Source organism: Strigops habroptila, chromosome 17 (assembly GCF_004027225.2).
Source record: "Strigops habroptila isolate Jane chromosome 17, bStrHab1.2.pri, whole genome shotgun sequence".
NCBI lineage: Eukaryota > Metazoa > Chordata > Aves > Psittaciformes > Psittacidae > Strigops > Strigops habroptila.
Window position 1 is genome coordinate 903,976 of NC_044293.2, and position 22,873 is coordinate 926,848.

General features: G+C 57.4%; 2 protein-coding genes across 2 annotated transcripts in view; one reads left to right on the plus strand and one right to left on the minus strand.

Moving 5' to 3' along the window:
- Positions 1 to 17,696, minus strand: part of SIK3 (SIK family kinase 3) — a 59,122-nt gene extending 41,426 nt beyond the window's left edge. The window contains 1 exon segment of the mRNA XM_030505665.1: positions 17,462 to 17,696. Within this exon segment, the coding sequence (XP_030361525.1) occupies positions 17,462 to 17,647 (186 nt within the window). The 5' untranslated portion in view covers positions 17,648 to 17,696.
- A 322-nt stretch (positions 17,697 to 18,018) lies between these two features.
- PAFAH1B2 (platelet activating factor acetylhydrolase 1b catalytic subunit 2) lies at positions 18,019 to 22,833 on the plus strand. Its single transcript, XM_030505671.1, has 6 exons — positions 18,019 to 18,111; positions 18,271 to 18,358; positions 18,697 to 18,786; positions 19,544 to 19,660; positions 19,825 to 19,947; positions 20,405 to 22,833. Exons 1-6 carry the CDS (start codon positions 18,083 to 18,085, stop codon positions 20,681 to 20,683), a joined length of 726 nt encoding a protein of 241 aa, XP_030361531.1. The 5' UTR covers positions 18,019 to 18,082; the 3' UTR covers positions 20,684 to 22,833.
- Positions 22,834 to 22,873: the final 40 nt, after the last annotated feature.

The following is a 22,873-nucleotide window of genomic DNA, read 5'->3' on the forward strand; positions in this document are numbered from 1 at the left end:
AAGGTTGAAGCTCCATGGGCTGATGTTTGCAGCCTGTTATCTTCCAAACCCCTGTTAGATGGAGACCCACGGGCTGCATCCACCCTCCTGCTTCTGGCAGGTTTATACGAGTACAGGGCTGGCAACTGCTGTTTGGTCAAAGTTTGGCTTAAAATAAGCCCATGCTCTGCAGTGGCATTTCCACCCAAGGCTGAGGGGGGATACCTAAGTCAAGACCGAAACTTCCTCACTCCCAACACGTGAGAAGCTCAGAGCTTGCTGAGGACAAAACACCCTTGCACTTATCTCCACTAAGAGACCCCAATGAGGTCAGAACTCGGCACCAGCCTCTTATAGCTTTAGAAAGTTGGATTCTTCCCCCAGAAACACCAGGATTAGCTTAAATTTGAAGGTTGTTCCCTAACAAAGCAGCCGGACAGGAGATCATTCCACAGCAGGAACTGCACAGACCAGTGTTTTAAAGCACCCCCTTTCACTTCGGTGTAGCTCTGATTTACAACGCTCCAGAAGCCTACAAGCTACTTCCAACAGTAGTATCTGATTTCCCTTATCAGCAGGGGTGGCTTAAACCCACAGATAACGCTCTCAGGAGCTGAAGACCTACTTCAAAGGCAGGCTAGAGCAGCACCCTCACCTCTGGGCTGGCACAGCAACCGGGAAGGCAGAGGTCAGGTCCGTGAGTTCCACACAAGCTGAAGCACAAGGCGGCTCCTCACAGGAGGGAGGACAATTCCAGGGTTTCACACTAAACACTCGAGCACAGCCATTAACCGCAGGCTGGCGGCACTCTGTGCCAAAGGGACAAAGCAGAGCAGTGATGGGTGTCATGGTCCCACCACCACTGCTCCATCAGAGCAAACTGAAGGTGTTTGTGTCCCCCAACACCCCAGCAGGAGACAGGCAGCAGCCAAGGGCTCAGGTATCGGGGGGTTCCTGCCCCCAGCACTACCGTGTGCCAAGTAAGCACCGCTGCACCCCAGCTCCGAGTTACAGCAAGGGACAAGGGGTATTTCTGGAGCACAGACACGGCTATTTTGAAAGCAGACGTAGTGTTGTAGTACCCAAATTCTAATTGTGGCTGCTGCTTTGCTTTGCCACCGTAAATCCTGTTCTGAGGGAGTAAGACAGCAGCCAATACACGAGCGTAGGCATTGCACAACTGGGCTTCTGCAGGCACTTGGTGTGAAGCATAATGTGCTTAGAAGATTTAATTTCTAGGGAATGTTTAAACACTGAAGAGTAAACACTGAGTCAGAGGCGAGCACTGAATCCAGGTGAAGGCAGCAGGGGCACGTGGAAGCAAAGCCACAGCCCGGAGTTCACTCAATGCCTCCCCTTGTACACGGGAATTCAGGGCCCGATGCAGGACAAAGCCTCTTTCATACGTGCAGGGGCTGCGAGGAAACAAACCCCAAACAAGTAAAGCCATCTACAGGGGGCTTAAAACAGGTCTGCAACACAGCCTGGAGTGCCTCAGTTTGGGCTATCTGAGCAGAGGGGTCAGGCACAAGCACTTACAACCCAGGAATCATGGAGCACAGCAGCAGGACAGAGGGGAAGAGGGGTGGCTGCTCATCCCACGTGTGTAGGGAAGTGCTGTCACCTCTGGGGAGGTACCTCAGTGCACAGCAGGTACTGTTCCCTTCCACCCTCCCGGGCAACCACCTCAAACTCCGGCGGTTTTCCCATTTCGTGGCATTCCCCATTTCTCACATCAAGCAGGGCAGGATGCGGCACCAGGAACCCAGCAGCACATGCACTTGTGCTTCCAGCAGGCTGGCTGTTTACTTCCACAGGAACAAAGGGATGCAGCTACTGACTTCCTGCACCCCTGCATCTCCCAGCACAGCGAGCTGCATGTGGAAGCAGAGAGCTGTGTATCCGGGTAACTCCCCAGCTCACAGAGCCAGAGGTGGGTATTCCCTGCGGATTCCCCTTGTCCATACACCGCCCAGGAACAGGCATTGCTGGTACCAAACCACCCTTCCTAAGGCGCGCCACCGGGAAGCAGCGCTCTGCGATGGGACCCAGCAGCACCCAGCTTCCCTGCTCGTGCCCCAGCAAAGCACAAGCTGCTCTCAGCCGAGGGATTCCTGCTCCCCAGGAGGGGCAGGGACCACAGACAGTGCTCTGCAAACTTGGCAGCCCACGTGGGAGCCCACAGAGGCAGGGTGGGCAAGCTGGAGCCACCAGAACTGCTTTGGCTCCGGACCCAGGAGCCTGAGAAATTGGAAGTGGCACTCCATTTGTTTCAATTACCTCTGCAACCATGCTCCGTATGTGGGAGCAAACAGGCGCTCTGGTAGCCCTAAACACAAGCAGGAGTAAATTGCTCCAAGATGCAGATGTGCAGCTCCCAAAGAGCAGCCGCACGGGCTGCCGAGGCGGGATCCGAGCTGCCTGACAAGACCTCCTCAAAGAACACAAAGGTGCCTCCGGAGCTGCGCGGAGGTGCGGTAACACCAAACCCTCGCCCAGGGCTGCAGAGCTGTACGTAAGTGCCACGCAGCTCTGCTGGGCACATACTGAACCCATCCCACAGCCCCTGGGGATCGGTGCCATCGGGGAGCCTTACGCAAGGCCCGGTGACAAATGCCACCCCCCTTGACCGGGGGGGCAGGACGAGCCCGCAGGGATTGCAGATCACATTTCCCATCTCCCTGCTCATTCACCGGTGGCATTTGGGATGCCCTTGCTCTCCAGGGACATATTACCAGGAGCTACAGGAGATTTCTATGAACTTCAAGCACACCAGCAAGAAAAGAAAGGCGCTGCCCCCCAAAGTGATTGCTGTTTCTCCCTCTCTTTAAATACAGATGTCAAACCAGCTTGTTTACCAACTGCAGGACCAGCAGCACTAAACCCTCACTGCCCCCAGTGCTAGAAACCACATAACCCAGGGAGTTTGCAAGGCCCCGTGGTTGGAAATGTCACTTTTGAGAGTTACTTTCACTTTAGAGAGTGAAAGTTGTGACAGTGCTATCTGCTTTCCTTACCAGAGATCATTCCATCCCCACCAAGGCCAATGGGATTCAGAAGCAGCCGTGAACAACCCAGGAAAGCTTTTCTCAAGCAGAGCCACCCAACGCTGCTGCCACCCATCCGCTTTGACAGCTCCTCCCTTGCAGCACGTGAACCAGGGCCATTACCAGAAGCCAAGCCCTTCCAGCTCCATCAGCAAACACAGCGATGCTGCTGTCCTGCGTGGAGAGCACCTGAGTGCGATCCCTGTGAGCAGGCAGAGCTCAGACCTCCCCACTGCAAGCGGTGAGGAGAAAGCCAAGCCTCACTGTGTGCCTCCAAAGGGGCTTTCCCTGTTTGCAGCTCGAGCTGGGGCAGTGAAGAGAGGAACGAGTTGAGCAGAGCTGGCACAGCCACTGAGGTCCGTGTGGTGCAGGAGAACCGGGTCCATCTCTCCAGAAAGGAGCTTCAGTGTTTTTAGCTTGACTTCCCATGATTCAGGTACAAAATGAGTTCCTACTGCAGAACGTACCAGAAATTCCTTAAACGCACCAGCTGCCTCAGGGAAAACAAGAACTTTTCCCTGCTTATGGAATGTGGTAGAGTCTTAGAGAACAAGTAGCAGTGACATCCGAGATGCTGCAGTGGGCTAGGGCCAGGATGTGCACCTCCTAAAGAGACCACAACGCTGCAAGGGAGCAAGGCCGTCCTGTCAGCAAGGCTCTGCAGACGGTGATCCCCACGGGCTACACCTTCCCCACCACATTCCTCTTCCCATCCCCACACGCAGCCCTCGGGCTCGGGGGCCAGGCTCTAAAACCTGACTGTGAAGTAACCAGCTGCGCTGCCGTACCACACGAACAGCCTGTGCATCCCAGGGAGCTGCAAAGGGAAGACCTGGCGTTCCAGCAACATTATAACTTGGAAGCGCTCAAAACGGTAAAAGCTCCCATGAAGAGGAGTTACAGCTGAAGTGCTACAGCTTCACACCCAAACACGGGTGAACCCAGGTCCAGGGTGACACAGGATGCCACCGGAGGAGCAGAACACGATGCTGTGTGTCACTGCACACACACCTACCACAGGCTGGGAAGCTCAAAGACACCCATGGGCACCAGGTATCTAAACAGTGCCCAGCTCCAATCATCCCCAGCTTTCCATGCAGGAACAGCTCATCCACAGACCACAGCACACATCACTGTGGTGAGAGACAATGGGTGCATGTAGAAACCACTGCAAACCAGCCAGGGAGCTGCTGGGGACAAGCAAGACAGGCCAGCAGCTTTCTGGTGTACATGGAGTGCACGTTGACAACAACCAAGAAAAACCAACAACCCACATCAGCAAAACGCGTGGAACAGCCTGGAATGACCTTCCTGGATACAGCCACAGCACTGCCACTCGGGCTGACACTGGAGCTGTGCTTCATTCCTGGGTCATGCTCTCCCCTCCTTCCCCCTCACGGTCACCTCTGTGCTTGAGGAGTCTCTCTGGCCTGTGTGTGCAGGGGAGGCTGAGGGTAAACAGCTCTGCTCAGGCCCTCTGGGGAAAGAGAAAGAAAAAGCTGTCACACGTCACTGAAATGGAATGTGAGGGAACTGAGCACACTTGGTAGCGGGAGGAAAAGGACAGCCTTGCACTCCAACCTGCCTGTGCACAGCACCCGGCTCTGGAAGACACAAACAGAGCCTTCGACAAGGCACCTGGGCTTGTGCTCCAGATCCCTTCTGCTCCGAGGGTCTGAAGAGGGATTTTGGTCTGTAGGAAAGGTCTGTTAGTCAAATGATTCACTTGATAGGAATGTACAGTCATCCCGCAATGGAAAATGTAGAGATTCAAATGCTCAAGCTCGCATCCAGCATCAAAGGTTCAGGAACACTCCTTTAAGAAGCATTACTCATCCCTGAGCTGCACAGCACTGCAGAGGTGTGGAGAAAGGAGCAACAGCATCAATAACTTACCATCAAAACAACCAGGTAGGAGCCAAAAAGCACAAAGCAAGACCTCAAGCACCCAAGTGTCAGAAGCCTTTGTGCAGCAGGACCACGTCCCAGCACTGGATGATGCCCGAGGCAGGTTTTCGGCTCTGTACCCAAAGACATGCACTCGGTGGTGCACACGCTTGTGCAAGCAGGACAAGCAATCCCCTGTCTCCAGGAGCTGACAGGGGCTTCTTGAAGTGCTGCAGCTGCTCACCTGAGGAGGAAGGAGGAAGCCTCTCTGGGCTTCTACAGCTACGCTCAGGAGGTGCAGACACGCAGCTACAGAGCACAGCTCCTGCACTGGCTGGGTAAGGGAATTCACTTACAAAGATTAAGCATCCCAGCAGTCCTACACATGGCCTGTTCTTTACCAGCTGGGGTTACACAATGAGTTGTGGTACCCATTCCAACCTGATTTTACAACACTTAGGATGTCCAAGGGAAGAGCACACAAGCAGATCACTCCCTCGCACCCACCATGCTCCCTGCATTGCCATTCCATGCCACGCACCCTCCTCCTAAAACCCCTCCTCACTGCATTCAGGCTTGTTGAAAAGCAATGCAATGCAATACAGAGAGACCCAAAGATGCTCTGGTCCTGCCAGCACACACATTGCCTTCAGCAGCCTCGTGCCCAAAGAATTTGGTTCTGAAGGGTCTCTGGGCCAACAGAAGTGGTTATGTGGAGCGCACACGAGCTGACAGTCTCTGCCCAAGGACCTGTGCTGTGTCCCCACAGTGTTCCACCATCCACGTGTTCCTCACTGGTGCCACCCCGGCCCAGCACCTCCCGGCCTGCCTCACCAGGAGGTTCCTGGAGCTCCCCAGCACTCCCAAACTACCGCAGGTCACTGCTCCGTGTTCTCTGTATCTTTTATCTAAACAAAACCTTGCAGGACGAGGCTTGTTCCCTGCAACAACGCCCTCGTAGCTTCTCCTCTTGATAGCAAGCGAGCAGTTAGCTCCGTGCCCTCAGAGGGACCAACTGGCTCACCTTTTCCACCTTTTCCAAGCCAATGCCTGAGAACACGAAAGGATATTGTGTCTTCTGAGCCGTGCCTCCCCTTTGGGTTTCTTTACTGATAAACACATGGCAGGATTCCCCCCAGATTCAGATAAACCTGTGGGTTCAGCTTTACTGGAAGCCATGCTTCCTACCTTGCCAGCTTTTCATATTCCTCTGTCTCATTAAGCAATTGAGATACCCAAGGAGGGAGTTAGAAGTGAAAGGAAGGTTCTTAATCACGAGATTTAAACAGAACTGGTCCTTTGTCACCTCGTAGCTCCTGACAACGACCTCTTCTCCTGGTGGAAGCTGTCTAACACTGCGCTGTCTCCACACACACACACAGGGAGCTCTCTCCTTGCAAAGACTGGTAGTTCTGTGGCTGGTTAATACTTGCAGCGGTGAATTAGTAAGTGCTTAGTGAATTAGTAAGTGCTTAGTAACTCAGCACCTTGCACTCAGCTGTGCATAAGCGAGGTCCCTGTCCCCAACACCACAGCCTGAAGAGAGCAGGCAAGCGCAGTGCAGTGCGCTGAGCCACCCCAGCACACCCTCCCATTAGTGCTCTAACTCCCTGGCTTCCATGAGCCAGCAGCTCTAGATGTGCTTTATCCAGCAGCTCTCCACACAAAATACATAAACAGTCCCTGGAGCACAGATGGAGGCTGATTCCTATCCCCTCCCAGGGGAGTTCCCTCATCACCAGGCTACAAAATCATGTTCCCTCTTGCTTCCAGCCTTTGATGATACAAATCTTACGTTCCTTCCTACACAGCACCCCAGTTCCAACATGAGCAGCACCATCCCCTCCCTGATCAGGGCACTCAGGGCTGCACTACGCCTGCCCCGAGGCCCCAGGAGGTGGCTGGGATCACAGGGAATGCAATTCCCATCTCTCTCTGACTCCCCTGCAGTACCGGAGCTCGCACAGGCACAGCCATGAGCCCACAGTGCTCCAGGAGCCTGCCCTGCCTGGAGACACACTCTTCCCATGGGAGCAGGGTGCTGGAGAAAGGAAGGCTCCAGCTCCTGCAGAGCAGGAACCATCCAGCGTTTCTCCTCACAGCAAACCACGTCCTGCAGCCCAAGCATGTGCCCCAAAGTCACCTACTTCTCTTTGAGAGGAGGATGAAGTGAAGCAGTGCTCTCAGGGAGCATTAGCTTTCAGCCCCAAAACGCAGAGGTTCTGGAGGTTTGGAATTGTTGTGGTTTAACCCCAGCCAGTAACCAAGTACCAGGTTTTAGCACAGCACAGCTCACTGCCAAAGGCAGGGAAGGGGAGAAAGGGGATCAAGGAGGAAGCCAGTGTTTTCTGAATGAAGTTCATCTCACAGAAGCAGGGCTACAAGACACAAGGCTTCTGGTTGGCAATTTGAGGAGATAGAGACAACCAAACCTCACTGAGGAGCTCTGAGGTGCCCCAGAGCATCAAGCCTCTACAACCAACCCAAGAGCTCCAGCAACCCCCTTGCCACAGCCAAGCATGGCTCATAGCTGCTACCCCGAGGCTCCCGACGTGTCCTGTATCACACACACAGCCCTAGACAGCCAGAAAGCACCAAGGGAGATGTGGGCAGCCTGACTCCAGGGGCCCTGGAAAGCACCATCAGGGAGTCAGGCAGAGGCTGACTTGTGCCCATGCCAGCAGACGAGTTCACTCTTACACCAGGCACCTTCTCCTGAGCAGTTACTCAAAAGCTGGCACCGAACCACCTCCTAGAAACCAAAGTGCTGACGCCTGAAGTTACCTCCTTGGTCTTTCACGTTCACACTCACACCACGAGAGCCTACAACATGCTTTTCCCTCTCCTGGCTCTCGCAGCCTCGTGCTGCAGCTTCCCGGAGTCCTCGGGCCGTTTGCTCTCTCCAGGGAAGGCGGATCGGGTGCCAGCCCCGCGCTGCACCGGGGGATTAGCCAATGCTTACGAAGTGCTTTAAAGATTACAAGTGTCACCTATGTGCTAAATAGTTCTCTGGCACTACCAGCCTGAACAGCAAGCGAGTATCTTGTATCTGCTCCTGCTCATCTCGAGCTGGTTGCAGAGGGCATCAGCCAAGCTGCCTTCCAGCCACTGCGTTTGGCATTGATCTGAGGGGCACATCCAGGCACATCGCAGGAGAGGACAGGAGGAGGGAACCACCAAGAGCCTGACTTGTACAACTGCTGCAGCACCATCACCGGGAGAGGCTTTATTTGCTTTTAAAACAGTCTCATACATGTGCAGGAGCCTGGAATACTCTGGAATGATGCCCAAGCGTGCCAAGGGGCCCTCGCCACCATTCCCTGGACAGAACTGGCTTGGCAGTGCTCTGAAAAGGTACTTTGTACACAGCAGCTCAACAGCAGCTAAACGGATCCCAGAGTCCTTCATTCCCCAAGAAGCTCTTTGCAAACACTCACAGCATCTGCAATCAGAAACTGAGCACCCAGGGCTGCAGTACAACACACACAGCAAGGACACGCCAATTCTGGTTCCTTCCTTCCCTTCAATGGCTCTTCCTCTGCGTACGAGCAGGGCTGAATCCTCCTCCCAGAGCGGTACCACCGAGCCCAGGGACCCCCAGGCAGCACCAGCACGCACATGTCCCCAGTGTGTGACCAGCCACACGGCTACAGCCCCCTTGACCTTGAGCCTGAGCAGCCCAGGGCAGCCCCAGCAGGGCACAGCAGCCCCATGCCGCGGCTGCACCTGCCCTAGTGCCGTGTCTGCCCTCCGGCAGCCAGGGACAAACACGTGAAGTCCAAGGACAGAGGAGCCCATTGCAAAGGAAAACATCAGCCAAAGCCAAAACAGTGTCACCACAACGGTGCTCTCTGCCCAGCACTGGGGCCAGAGGATGGGTGGCTGGTTGATGCCTGCTCAACACAAACAGCAGCACGAGAGCCAGCAGCTCTGCAGCACAGGAGGGTGTTTTGGGGAGGGATCCCAGAAAAGGCAAGAGGGCAAGAGCAGGGCAGAGATGGCAGTGCAGGGGTGCAAGGGATTCCTGGGGGCCTTCAGCTCAGGCTGAGGGAGCTGCCCCCATGGGGACCTGCTCTGTGCAGGTCCATGTGGCTGAGCACCGCTGCCTCAGGTGACTCACTGCAGGCACACAACAAACACTCCTTACTCACACCAGGAACTGGTCCAGGCCAAGAACTCCATGCTGAACAGCCAGCTCGGTGCAAACCAACCTCCTACCAACACGTCATTCGTGCAGAGCCACCTGCACCCTCTTCTGCACAAAGGCATGTGGAACCAGAGGATCGAACCCTACAGAAGATGGGAACTGCTGTTTGAGATCACGCAACACATTTAACAGAAGAAAAAGCGAAAGATAAAGAGCAATCTTCTTCCTCATTTTAACGGGGAGCTGATGTTCCTGTTCTAACCCACAACTGGAGCATCCCCAGCACTGAACTCCACCACTCGACTCGGCAGAGCTGAGGTTTCCACCTGCATGAGAGAGGCAGCAGAGGAGACCCTGCAGAGCAGCCTTTGTTCTGGGTCCCAGCAGGAAAACACAATCCCTCTTCCCTCCAACCCGCAGGATCCGAGCTCGGAACCCAGGAAACAAGCTTTGTCCACACGGACCATGCACCAGGTTTGCAGCTTTGCAGCCCCCCATGTGCGAAGCGAGAGGTGCTGTGCTGTTTACCTCAGCGCCGTACCTTGCTCTGCAGCCGCCGGATGGGTGCTGTGCTCAGCTCCTGTTTGGACAAGCACGTTTGCTTGGTGACTATTTGAATGATGACTCACCCGAACAAGCCAGGGCACCCTACCACACCAAGCCCAAAGTGCTGACTCCGGGCTCCGCATGCAAATCCACCAGGAAGCAGCGTTTCCCTACGGAGGGAGGGCCGGGATGGCCAGGCCTGGTCACTGCTGCATGTTGGTTCTGCCAGGCTGCTCCAGGCATGGCACTGCTCCTCACCACTGCTGGAAGAGATGGGTATGTGTTGACTGCAACTCCAAGCCATGTCTGGGGGAAGCCTGGTACCTACAGCAGCAGAGGCAAGCCAAAGCCAGGAGACTAGAAGCAGGAACAGTAAAGCAGAGTGGTAAAACACAACACTACACAGAGACAAAGCCCACTTCAGCTGCCAGAGCAAGGCCAGATTCAAAGAGAAGACGACAGGAATAAGCAAGTTCTGGAGCATATTCTTGCTCTCATGGCAGTTGTGAAGGGCCTGGCTGCGAGCCCGTGGCTGGTGGCGCTCCTCCAGCCACTGCCACTTGTGCCTCCTGAAGCATGTGAGAGCCACAACCCGTGACGAGCCCAGCAGTAATTGCTGTATCAATGTCGATGCTCCTCCGGCCTGTAACTGTAAACCAGAAACCTTTTAATATCCCGCTCAACGACGGGAGAACAACTCCAGAGCAGCAGCATGGTCTGAAACCTGCTGCAGGCTCTGAAACATGCTGAACCCCCACCCAGGCACGAGTTGCGTTGAGACACTGGCAGGGACACAGGAACAGCTTTTCCGTGTGTCACTGCTGCTGTTGTGCTGCTCAACCCTTTTCTTGCTGACCTCACTGAAGAGCTCGATGTGCTGGAACACGGAATGAGACGGCAGAAGAACAAACTGATGATGTGCCATCAGAACAGGATGTGGAGCTAGCGCAGCCTGGGTACAAATGCAAGAGAAAGAGCCCAGGAATTAAGCAAGTAAAGGGGGCTCTGTGGAACAGGGCAGGGTTACAACTGCTCTCTGCTGTGCCCATGCAGTGCTCAGGGCAAGGTAAACAATGTGAGTGGCTGTTTGGAGTTGATAAAACATTCCCATCCACTGCAGGCTCTGAATAGCGAGTCTCGCACTGCTGCAGCAAGAACAAGAGCAGCAGAACCCATTTCCAGTCCCCTGTGCCAAGTCCCAGAGTCCATCATCACCTCACCAGCCCTTCCCAGGGAAGGCAGCTGCTGCTCCCTGGAACGAAGGGGCAGGTTTGGGAGAGCCTGGAGCAGGCCCCCCCTCGCTCCATGCAGACCTGACCTGCTTTTGTCTCCCCGTGCTGCGAGCAGGGCTGGGTTGCCATGGTGAAAGCTCTGACACATTTGGTTTTCCCACTGATTTCCTGCTGCACTACAAACCTCTGCTGCTCCGCACCGGGCTGCTGGCGGCGATGGGGACAGGAGCCACACCAGCACCCACCCGGGGGAAGAGCAGGGCCGGCCAACCGCTGGTCCCTGCCAACAGCATCTCTCAAAGCAGCTTTAAACTTCCACCACACAAAATCCCTCTCCCTCATCTCTACCAGCATGACTTGGGTCCCCCATTCCTGCCTTCTCAGGACATGCAAGAGCTTATCTTGCATCCGAACCCCGCCTGCCTTTAAATTAAGCCCCAGTTCAAGGTATTCGATCATCCTCCCAAGATGCCCCTCTAGCAGGCAAAGCCACGCGCCTGTCCCCGTTCTGATGGCACCAATAATGCCAGCGTGGGGACAAGCTGGAAGCCAACCCTGGAGCCCTGCTGTCACACACTCCCACCAGCTTCCCCTCCTGCAAGGACAGGCAAGGTGCAGGACTGCTGTAAGCCCTGACCTGCAGCACAGAGCACTGACATGCTCAAAGCAAAGGCGAGTGTTGGACCTGCTGCTCCCCACAAAGCAGTGCTGAGAGCTGCCCCCCCATCCTCCTGCAGGCAGCGAGGCACAGCGAACCCCTCAGCCCTGCCAGCCCCCGGGACAGCCACACACCCGCCTCCAGGGCTGCCAGGTCTTACCAAGAGGAATGGCACCCTTTACTGACCCTCCTGATCAGAGGCCGCAGCCCGCCCTTGTCCTGAAAGCAGCAGTGCAAGGCTCAAATCCCACACTGCAGTTCCTGAACCACCATCTCCTGTGGGCTCCCATGAAGGAGCAGCCAGCTTCACATCCAGCTGTCACAATGGTGACAGCAACGATCTGGGTTTGTATGTGCTACCAAGCTGGGACCAACACACACACACACAGGCACTGGGAAGTGGAGCTCGAGGCCACATTGCCCAGCAAGTGACTCAAACTGCAAAGAGCCTGAGTGGAAACCACCTCTAGTCAGCCTTTGCCTGTCTTTTTACTGGGTGATGGGATGAAAAGCTGTTCACATCTTGCTCTGACTAAGCACAGGCTTCCCCATGAGCCCCAGCATCGAGGCAGGGCACCCAGCACCCCACTGCAGTGCACCCAGCACCAGCTCTGTGTTTGGGTTCTACCAGAAGGCAGCTGAGCTCACCAGCAGAAAGGACAAGTCTTTGGGTTTCACATCTGACACTTCCCAAAGCAGCTCAGGTGAAAAAGCACCTCCCTAGAAGGCAAATATTCAGATCCTTGCAGAGGACGAAGCAGAAAGACTTCAATTGGTTTCCAACGAGCAGGAGCTTGAAAACAAACAGTTGCAGCATCGCTGACAACCATCTCCCTGTGTCACACGCTGGAGATGCACGAGCACAGAGGGGCTTTGTGCAGCCAGGAACATGCTCCTCCACGGCTGCTGGTACCAGCTCTCTTTGCTTCATGCCAGGCTGAGGTGTGCGAAGGAAGAGTCGTTCCAGCTCTGCTGTACAACCACCACAGTGACCCGTGCTGCTGCCGGGAGCCCATCGCTGGCACTCGGGGCTGGCTGATAACCCTGACAGAGCCACTCGGGAGATTACAGCCAAGGGTTTCCTATCAGCACATCTGGAGAGCAAAGACTAAATGGGAAGAGCAAAGCTTTTCATCTTCAGCTGCTGCTGAGCTGCCACTGACACACGGTCACACCAGCACGGCGCTCAGCAAAAAGAAACCCTAATTCCTATCTATGGGCAGGTTAGAGACCAGTGCCTCTTCCTGCACAGATCCCAGCACACCCATGCCTTGCACACAGGCACACACAGTGCCCTGCACACCAGCACCGCTGCACACTGAGAGAGCAGCACAAGAACTGAGCAGACCGTATCCTTCCATCCCAGGGATGGGAACCAGCTTCCCATCAGGATCAGGGCTGCAGTTCTGTTATCTGATGGGACTTCACACACAATCACATACAACGTGTCAACTTACTCCTTCCATTAAGAAGCCTTAGATGTTGGGAAATGCTACAATTAGTTTTTAGGTGAAGCCTCCATCCAGCTGCCCTCACCCAGCAGTGAGAAGCCTCAGGGCTTCTGACACTGAGCCCTGAGAGGGGCCAGAACCACAGCTGGAACTACCCCATGGGTGCAATGCAGGCAGAAAGCCTCACAAATTCACTTCGGGCTAAACGAGAGCAGACCCCTTTGCCTCACAGTGCAATCCATGGCCATGGTTTTCACACCCTCGTCACTGTTACCCCTCTGTCCACGTTACACAGGTATTCCTGCACTCACATTCCCTGCAGGGGAAGAGGCTCGCCAGGAAGAGATGGAGCACAAAGTCCAACAGGCTGAGAGAGACTCGTGTCGGTAAGGAAAGCCCTGACCAAAAGCTGCCTTCCCTCCTGCTGCAGAAACCCACGTGCACGTTCACAGCCCTGAAACCCCTTCCCCAGCCCACCCCACTCAGAACTCCCCCCAAGGGCACTCTCCACCTTTGAGTCCTCTGCGTGACACCACCAACCCTTGGGCCACTCGCTCCATCCAGCCCCAGGCTGAGGCAGTAAGTAAGGGCACACAGGCTGCTGCTGTGAGGCTTTGGGAAGCTGGGCACGCCAGGCTTCACTCCATGGCCCAGCTGCCCCGGCTGAGGGTGTGCTGAACCACCCTCCGGACAAGCCTCCTCCTCCTCCCGTTCTCCGCTGTGAGCACCCAAACTGCAGCTGCCCAGGCTGGTCATCAGCCCCAGCGCTGATGCAGAGGCCACCAGGATGAGCAGGAGCAAGAGGAACCATCCAGCGTGAGCAGGACACTGCAGGACCGAAGCACTCGCAGGTAACATCCAGCAAGGACTGGTGCCCTGGGGCTCGCAGCAGGATGGGATCCAGCCTGGAGGTCTCTGCCCAGCGCCGAGGGGCAGAGCGGGGCACACGCAGGCAGGCACTGCGCTATTCTCAGCTCCCCTGGCTGTGGGAGTTTGTTTGTGTGGGTTCGGATGATTCGACTACTTTGAAACTTGGCTGAAGCCACATAATTCCCTTTTTATGGAACCCCTTTGATGGCCATTTAGCAGCGAGGGCGAGGTTTAGCCTCAACTAGAGACACTTGGGTCAGAGTTACTAGAAAAAGACACATAATGACTAGTAATGAATCAGCCGCCGGTGGTTTCTTCATTTAAGTGTTAATGCAGCATATTAAACCCCTGGCCTGGGATCAGCAGAAAGGCCCCATCTGTACCAAACACTACAATGGCTTAACTAGAGCAGTTCCAAGTTGCTCTGCTTAAACCCTGCGAGCTCCAAAGGGAGACACTTGAGTCACTTTAACCCTTCCTCGTGCTCCTTCTGCTGACGGCGGCTCCTCGCTTGTGCCACACAGGCGATGGGACTGACAGACAACAGCAGCCAGCACGCTCACGGGGGGAAGTGACAACTCACACGAGGATCCCTTCAGCTGGGGAGCACTTCCACCACAAACTGCACCTTCTGCTCTGCTGCAGCACCGGAGCAACTTCCTAAAGCTTCACTTTGCGGGCGGGAAGCACAGAGCCATTACACAATGGTCCTGAGGCAGCGAGAAGGAGCAAGCTGCTGGGCAGCACATTGCCACGGCAATGGCACAAGTGACACAGGGCCCAGGCAGAGGACATGGGGACAAAGGAGTTCAGCGGCTGCTCGGGGAGCCTCCAGCACCCAAGGAGCCCAGTCTCCCAGCAACATACTGCTGTTTCCTGGCTGCCTGCTAGGGAGAGCCCTCCTTTGAAGGCAAAGGAGAACACAGGCCCTGGAAGCCCTCATAGCCCTCCACAGCATTCCCAAAACCCTCGCAGGACACCTTCCAAGCAAAGAGGCACCAGCCTTTTGTACAGCCAAGAGAAACAGGGAGCAGGACCGGCACCAGCGCACGCTGGAGAACAGAAGGATTAAGACCGGGGATGTGTGTTCCTTACGAAACCAGCACTGACCAACCCCTCGCGATGGGAACCGACCCGTCGGACCAGCACGGAGCTCCCCAGGGGTGAGCTGTGCCCGTTCCAGAGCCGTGCTGCTGCGTGGCGGAGATGGGCAGAGCAGCCGCCGGCACCCAGGCACCAACATGTGCCGAACGGAGCCTCATTCCTTCTGGAGCAGCAAAGCCTGACTCCCCACAGCTCTACCAGGAGCATTTGTACCTGCCTGAAGTGCCACAGCGCCCACCTCCAACAATGCCAGTGCAGACTTTGCTGATGACTCCAGCTCACCCGAAGACAAAGCAGAGAAGCTGGGCCAGCTCTGCCAGCGAAGGGAACACCCTCTCCCAGCAAAGCAGAGACAGCTCCTCAAGTCTGAGACACAACATCCAAAGAACACAGGACACAAGGTATGTGCTCCACAGCGCGTCGGTGAACTCCTCTGTCGACCAACCCTTATGACAAACATGGCATGAAAACCAGCTCCAGCACAGAGCTGGGATTGCAAGGATGATTTAGACATGGAATTTGGGTGGAAAACAGCCCGTTTGGGTCACTTGGTTTTTCAATCTAGGAACAGTTTCTTGTGGAAGATGCCGAGACAAAGGGGGGCAGAGGCAGGAACAGAAAGCAGAGCTGCAGGAGATGTCCTGCAGGTGCCCAGTCCATTCATCACCCCCAGTTGGGGAAGCAGCTCCAGTTGCTGCCCAGCCACCAGAGCAGCTCTCGGAGCACAAGGCTCCAACTCTGCATTGCCAGGGACTGAATGTAAATTGCCAGCTCGGTTAATACGTAAATTGTTGACTGTTCCCTCCCCTATTCCAGCAGTTCCAGCACAGACAATGATGAATACAGGCCTCCTGCCCTTTAGGATCATTAACATTCCCTTTCCTTTGCATCCCAACACTGCTGACCCACATCCAGCGTGTGAAATGCAGTTATATGTAAAGCACAGTGTCCTGTGTCAGCACGATATGCCAGGCACACACAGCACATGCCCTCCTCTATGGGAGGAGGCACAGCCTCTGCTCCAGGACACCTAAAAACCCCGGTCCTTCCATGTGGGAATAGCCACCAAAGCAGTCCCTGCTTGTATAGGGAAAGGGAACACAAACCAGCTTTCCTGTAGGAGCTGCGGTACGGGGTCAGGGCTTGCAGGGATCTGTGGCTCTATGTGAACACTGCCTGGGCACATCCAAACAGGAGAGCTCAGCTCTGGCAGGGGCTGCCAGCACGGGCCACACTCCCCTCCGGTGACCAGGGAGCTCTGCCACACACTGCACGGGACGTCCTGCCAAGGCTTTGCTTCCTTCTCAGTCGTTTCCATCAGGTCAGACCCTTATGGGTATTACCACGATGAAAACAAGCTCGTGGCAGCATTATTGTGTGCTCCTGCTGCCATTCCAAAGAACCTTCCCATGCACATTCAACCCTTCCCAACGCATTTTGCACCGATACCCCTTTCTAACCTCACCAACACCAGCCCTAGAGCAAGCAGCCCCTGTCCCCTTCCCCACTGCTCTCACAGAGCCCATAGCGACAGCCCCAGCCCCAAAGGAAAAGCACTGCAAGAGCCACGCTCAGGGCTCCCAGGAAAACCCAATCCCTGCGCTCACGCTCCTCCTCACGGGCTGGGATTTGAGAGGAAACCCGACCTCGGAGCTGAGAACGCTTCCAGGTCAAGTTTCAGCTGCGGGCTGCAGCAGCGCGGCCTCCAGGGCACAGGGGCGGTTGTTCCAAGCGCAGGTATTCCCAGGTCCCGGCGATCTCCCGCATCTCCTCCCGCAGCAGCGCAGGGGAACGTGCGAGCACGCCAGCCCCACCGCTGCAGTAACACTCACACTCCACCAGGCTCAGGGGCAGGGGCGCCCGGAGCCGAGCTGCTGCCCAGAGCCCTCGGACCACCCTCGGCCGCAGCAGAGGCGGGTGTGAGCCGCCACTGAGCCGAGCGGGGGCTCTTCGAGCTTGGGGTCCGCTCCCACCGTCCACAGGCAACGCATGGAAGCCCAGACCAGGGTTTCCAGGCACGGGGGTGCCTTTTGCCCTTACAGCAGCCCCAGCTCTCGGCACGCAGCAGAGCCCCGCTCACAGGCACCCTTGACTCCTGAGAGCAGGGACACGACCCGCAGCAGCCGGCGCAATCCCGGCTCAGCGGGATCAGCCTCCCTGAGCTCCCCGCCCGCCTCTCCAGCAGCCGGGCTGGGGGGGGGGAGCGGCGGCCGCTCGAAGGCACAGAACCGGGGCTCAGTTCGGCAAATACAGCCCAATTCGGGGCAGAGCCGCCCGGTGTAACCGCGCTGCGAACAGCCCCTGGTGTTCCCGGGGCACAGCCACGCTCCCGACCGCAGGGCCACACGCTTCCCTCCGTCCTGCCCGCTGCCATTCCCAGCTCCCCCGCAGCCGGAGGAGCCCTCGGCACTGCCCTCCGCCGCACCGACCCAACCGCGGCGGCGGCTGCTGCTGCCGCTCCGCGCGGCTCCCACCGGGGCCCTCCCTGTGCCCGTGGTGCGGGGCTCGGTGCGGCGGGGCCGGGCCCGCAGGCCGCTCACCTTGGCGCGGGTCACCAGGTGCGTGGCCAGCTTCACCACGGCGAAGTTGCCCTTGCCGATGGTCCGCTCCACCTCGTAGTAGCCGATGCGAGCGGGCCCGGGCGGCCGCGCGGGCGGCGGGGCCGGGGACAGCCGCGGGGCCCCCCCCGCGCCTCCCGCTGCAGCCGCCGCCGCCGCCGCCGCCATCTTGTCGCGAGGAGCAACCCCCCCCCGCGGGGCTGCGGCACCGCGTGAGCTCATCCGCGGGGGGGGGGGGTATTGTCATGACAACCGCGGGGAGGGAGGAGAGGCGGGGCCAGTGACGCCAGCGCTGCCGTCACGGGCTGTGATTGGCCGCGCGGGGCGCCCCCTTGTGGAGGGAAAGAGCGGCGCCGCGGTTTTGGGGTGAAAACGCCGGGAAAAGGTGAACGCGGAACGGACACACGCGCGCACGTCCCCCCCCCCCCGCGGTGACGTCACCCCGCCGCCCGCCCGGGGAGTGACGTCACCCCGCGCCATCCCGGGCGCCACCTAAAGGCTTCCCCCGGCAGCGCGGGCGGCGATTGGCGGAAGCGGAAGCGGAAGCGGCGGTGGGGGGGCGCGCAGGCGCGGTGCGGCCCGGGCCGAGGGCAGGGAGGTGCCATGGAGGCGCGGGGAGAGCCGCAGCCGCCGTGAGTGCGGGGCCGGGCCCGGCCGGGGGGCGCCGGGGCGGGAGCGGGAGGAAGGGGCCGCGCTGAGGGGCTCGGCCCGCGGTGCGGCGGGGTCCGTGTGTCCCCACACCCCCCGCCCTGCGCGGGGGTCGCGGTGCAGCTGAGGCGTTGTTCCCGCAGGAGCAGGATGAGCAGCGGGGACGCGAACCCGGCGGCGGTGCCGCACGCCGCGGAGGACGTGCAGGGCGATGACAGGTGGATGTCGCAGGTAAAGCTGGAGCGGAGGGGCTGAACCCTGCCGTGCTCGGCCCGAACAAAGCGCTTCCCGCTGGGCGGCTGCGTGAGGGAGCGGCTGGGTACAGCCGGGGCGGTGTGTGCACCCCCATCCCGTGCTGCAGCAGGGACCAGCAGCCAGGGGATGCCCACGGCGCTGCCCGGCCATTCACTCCTCTGCAGTGGTGGTGCCCGACGGGCTCACCTGGGTGCAGCACCCTCAGGTGCTGCTCTTCTCGCACCCGAGCTGGCTGGGGGGGGTTGTGGGGGTCCCCCCTGTGCTGCAGCAGGATGTCACCCCGCCGAGCTGACCTTGTTGCCTTCCTGTACCAGCACAACAGGTTCGTGTCGGACTGCAAAGACAAGGAGCCCGACGTGCTCTTCGTGGGGGACTCCATGGTGCAGCTGCTCCAGCAGTATGAGGTATGGCTACAGAAAGGGGGAGCTGGGGGGACACGTTCTCTCTGTACCCCAGTCACTGGTGGTCCTGTGCAGTGCAGGCAGGTCCTTTGTTGGGGTCTGGCTGCCCTCTCTCCCATTCATCCTGCCCTGCTCCCAGCCCTTCCCGCTGCTGGAACGAAGCCTCGTGGTTTGTAGGCTGTTTGCAGTCATGCTCTGAAGCTGTTGAGACGGCCTCCACTTGGACACACAGCCCCTTCCTAGTTCAAGTCTCACATTCAAACTCCCAGGGGCACCGCTGGGTCTCTGTAGGTGTATCTTCCGTGGCCAGAACACATTTAACCCTCAGGCACTTGTGGTGCTGCTGGCACTCTGGCTGTCTTCTGAAACCCCACTGGGGCAAAGAAGGGTTCCTGGCAAAGCTGATCCTTCTCGTGTGGTTTTGTTCCCTGGTGGTGAAAGGATTTCCTCAGGTCACGGATACCTGTGTGCTGAGGGCAGCCAGGGCCAGGGTGCTCCGTGACAGAGCCAGCGCTCTGTGTCTCTGAGGAGCTGCTCGAGAGAGCTTCCCCTTCCTCTGTGCCAGGGTGCTTCAGCAGCAGCCCCTCTGTCCCCTCCAGACCCCCAAGTAAAGCCTCAGCCTGTGTTTGAAAGCCCTTTGTGGAAGTGAGTGTGCAGAGGAAGGCTCGTGGCTCGCTCGGAGCCATCGCTGGTCAGGGCAGGCTGTTCCTTTCGCGATGAGGACAGGGCTCTGCAAACACAAGCTGGTTTCTGGTTGCAGATCTGGCGCGAGCTCTTCTCACCCCTTCATGCACTGAACTTTGGGATCGGTGGAGACACCACAGGCCATGTTCTGTGGAGGCTGAAGAACGGTGAACTGGAGAACATTAAACCGAAGGTACATGCGGAACCCAGAGCAGGCAGCCCTGTGCTGAGACGGGACTTCGGTGCTGCGGGTGCAGCCCCCAGCCTGGCACAGATGGTGTTTGTTCGGGGTTTCAGGCTCACCCACCCGGGACACGTGGCTGTGGACAGGCTGGAAACGCTTTTTCTCCCTTGTAGGTCATTGTGGTTTGGGTTGGAACAAACAATCACGAGAACACAGCTGAAGAAGTCGCAGGAGGGATCGAGGCCATCGTGCGCCTGATAAACACCCAGCAGCCACAGGCCAAAGTCATTGTGCTGGTACGTCTCTGTGCTGGGGTGTCTCCTGGAGCTGGGGAGCCACGTGGGCTCTGCGCTGTCCCGCTGCGATACCGGAGCCAGGGATGGGCACCGAGCAGGCAGGCATTCATCTGTGCCCTGCTCCGTGCTCCCTTTGCTCCCTTGGCTGTGTAGGAATCCTTCTTTTGGGATGGCTGGAATCCTCCCCATTAGTGGTGCTCCTGCCCCGCTTAGAAGCGATGTGGAGGAAGTCCTGTGAGGGGAAAAGGGGTGCCCTGATCAGAGCTGGCCCCTTGTGCCCACAGCTCACCCGGCGCCCTCGGTGGTGTTTCATACTGGGTGTGGATGGAGCGAGCCTGATGGAAGGGAGAGATTCCTCCTGTCACAGCCTGAGCTGGTGGCGGGCAGCGTGGATCAGAAGGCGCTGTTGTGCCAGCGAGGTCGTGTGAAGCTCTTGTTTGCCTCCCCCTTGTGCCAGGGCCTGCTACCTCGCGGAGAGAAGCCAAACCCGCTGCGGCAGAAGAACGCCAAGGTGAACCACCTGCTGAAAGCCTCGCTCCCCAAACTGTGCAACGTGCAGCTCCTGGACGTGGACGCCGGCTTCGTGCACTCGGATGGCACCATCTCCTACCACGACATGTTTGATTTCCTGCACCTCACGGGAGGGGGCTACGCAAAGATCTGCAAACCCCTCCACGAACTGATCATGCAGCTGCTGGAGGAGACCCCCGAGGAGAAACGAGCTGCCCTGGCCTGAGCTCCCGGCGTCGACAGCATCACCCAGCCCATCAGATCAGTTCTGTCACTGGCACTACAGAATCCTTCTTTCTTAAAGCACTTTCCATTGTAGAATGTTACCGGATGTCCGTACCTAGTGTTTTGAGGGGGAAGGCTGATGTTTAACTGGTCTTGTACAGATGAGGGCCGGCTGGGTTGCTTTTATTGCAGGAGGAAAGTAGCTGACGAAGAGTTTTACTTTTAAACCATTCCTCATTCACAAGGAGAACAGGACTGTCCCTCTGTGCCCCTCTCATGTCTTGTTGCTCTGTGGTTGTCCTAGAACCCCCGTGGCCGCGCTGGGCTCCCGGCTCTGTGTTAGCGCTGAACAAGAATCACATTCCACTTGCAAAAGCCAGAGCAGATGCATTTTTCCAAACTCGGTCCCACCTTTGGAAGCGTTTTTGGTTTGGGGCGTTAATGGCACGTGTCGCTTTCTCACTCCTCCTCCCTGAAGCAGCGTGAAGCTGGAATTGGGACGTGCACAGGAGCAGGCGGCTCGCTCCCAGCGCTTGCCCTTGTGCTGTTTCCACCAGGGCACTTTTCCTCCCCTGCCTGTGCCACGTGGCTGCGGTGCTGCTGCTGCTGCCCTGGGCTCTGCCCTGGGCTCTTGCTGGCTTTTAACAGTAGCTCAGTTTAGGATTTTAATCCCCCAGTGATGCTGCTCTAGAGCCGCTGCTGCGTTCACTCCCTGCTCCGAGCTGCCTGTGCCACGAGGCTCTCACAGTGCTGAGCATTGCTCCTTTTTGTGCGTTTTTGAAGGCATGACTGTTACATCCTTTTTTTGTAAAGGAAACCCATTGGCCTGCCCCTGTCTCGAGGCCTGCAGCACTCTGAAGCTTTACAGGTTCCAAGGTGTACATTTCTTTATCGCTTCTGGTTTACTTGTATAAACATTTTATTGGAGCAACTACAGCCTCTTGCAGTAACAGGCAAAGTCGAGGTGCAGGTTTTCCTGCCCTGGACACTGCTCCTGGCCCCTGGCTGAGGCAGCCACAGGGGCAGGGGACCAGACCAGGCAGGATTTGGGTTTAGTTTTGGTTACGAGGGCTGCAGTAGTCACTAACGGTTGTATGAAAACAGCTTTTACTTACAAGCGAAAGGTTCTCTTTTTCAGAAGGAAACTGGTTCGGACCCACACAGCAGAGCCCTCGGTGAATAGATAACTCCACTTGCCAGGAAACTTGTTTTCAGCCCGGTCTGTTCCTCCTTGGCTTACCTGCCGGAGCTGGTGCCGTGCACCTCGCTGTGGCTCACGCTGTGGTGTCCGGCCACGAGCCACCACCACGGGTCCTGGCAGGTAAATCCAGGAGGAACTACTGGCTTCGTATCAGGCACTCCACAGTGTGTCGGGCACGAGGGGTGTCCAGGTGTCCGGGTTGCTGCAGTGAAGCACCTCGGTGCTGTACATAGTTTGTCTGCCCTTCCTCATAGCAGAGGGTGCTGGTGTTTGCCGCGTCTATAACCTCGCGTTAAGGAATACATGACTGTCCCCACTACCTTCCCCTCTTCCTGTAGATTTGATCATAGCAGGATTCCTGCCTGGATTGCATGCATAGTGTGTGTTTTGTTTCCAGTATATGTGATCTACACACAGATGAAGGAAAGACGTTCCGCTCGCCGGGGTCGGAAGTCGGGAGCTCGGGAGTGGCACAGTGGAGGAGGGATTCCGGTCCTGCCCCACGAGCCAGGCTGGGGCTGTGCTGCTCCCGAGGCTCGCTCCGCAGCTCTGCTTCCCGCTGCGCAGTCCCAGCCTGTCCCGCTCCAGCTGCAGGCTTCTGGGGGGGGTTCTCAGCTAAAACCCAGCACCTCCTCCTCAGCCGGGTAGAGAAGGTTCCTCCTTAGGGGCTGAGCATCGTCTGTTTCATGTTCATTGCAGCAGGGACATAAAACAAAGGAAGTGAAATGCCAGAAAGAGCCTCTTGTAACTTACCAGGGGACGGGAGGATGACCACGGGATGGGACCTACGAGGAGGAAAGCCTGTGCCCGGGGGTGCTGCCCTCTCCACTCGCCGCCCTGAGCCTTCCCCGGGACGAAACAGTTGTGATTCTGCTTTGGCAAAATGCATCGGCTGGTAGAGCTCACTCTGTTAGTGCATATCGCGATATAAATGTCAATGTTTCACCCCACCGTGTCGCAGCGTGTGTGTGTGTGTGTGCCCGGGCGCCC

Coding starts and splice junctions, on each gene's coding strand:
- PAFAH1B2 (XM_030505671.1), top strand. CDS start 18,083: ATGGAGGCGCGGGGAGAGCCGCAGCCGCC. Junction 18,787..19,543: donor AGCTGCTCCAGCAGTATGAG/GTATGGCTACAG, acceptor TTCTGGTTGCAG/ATCTGGCGCGAGCTCTTCTC. Junction 19,948..20,404: donor AGGCCAAAGTCATTGTGCTG/GTACGTCTCTGT, acceptor CCCTTGTGCCAG/GGCCTGCTACCTCGCGGAGA.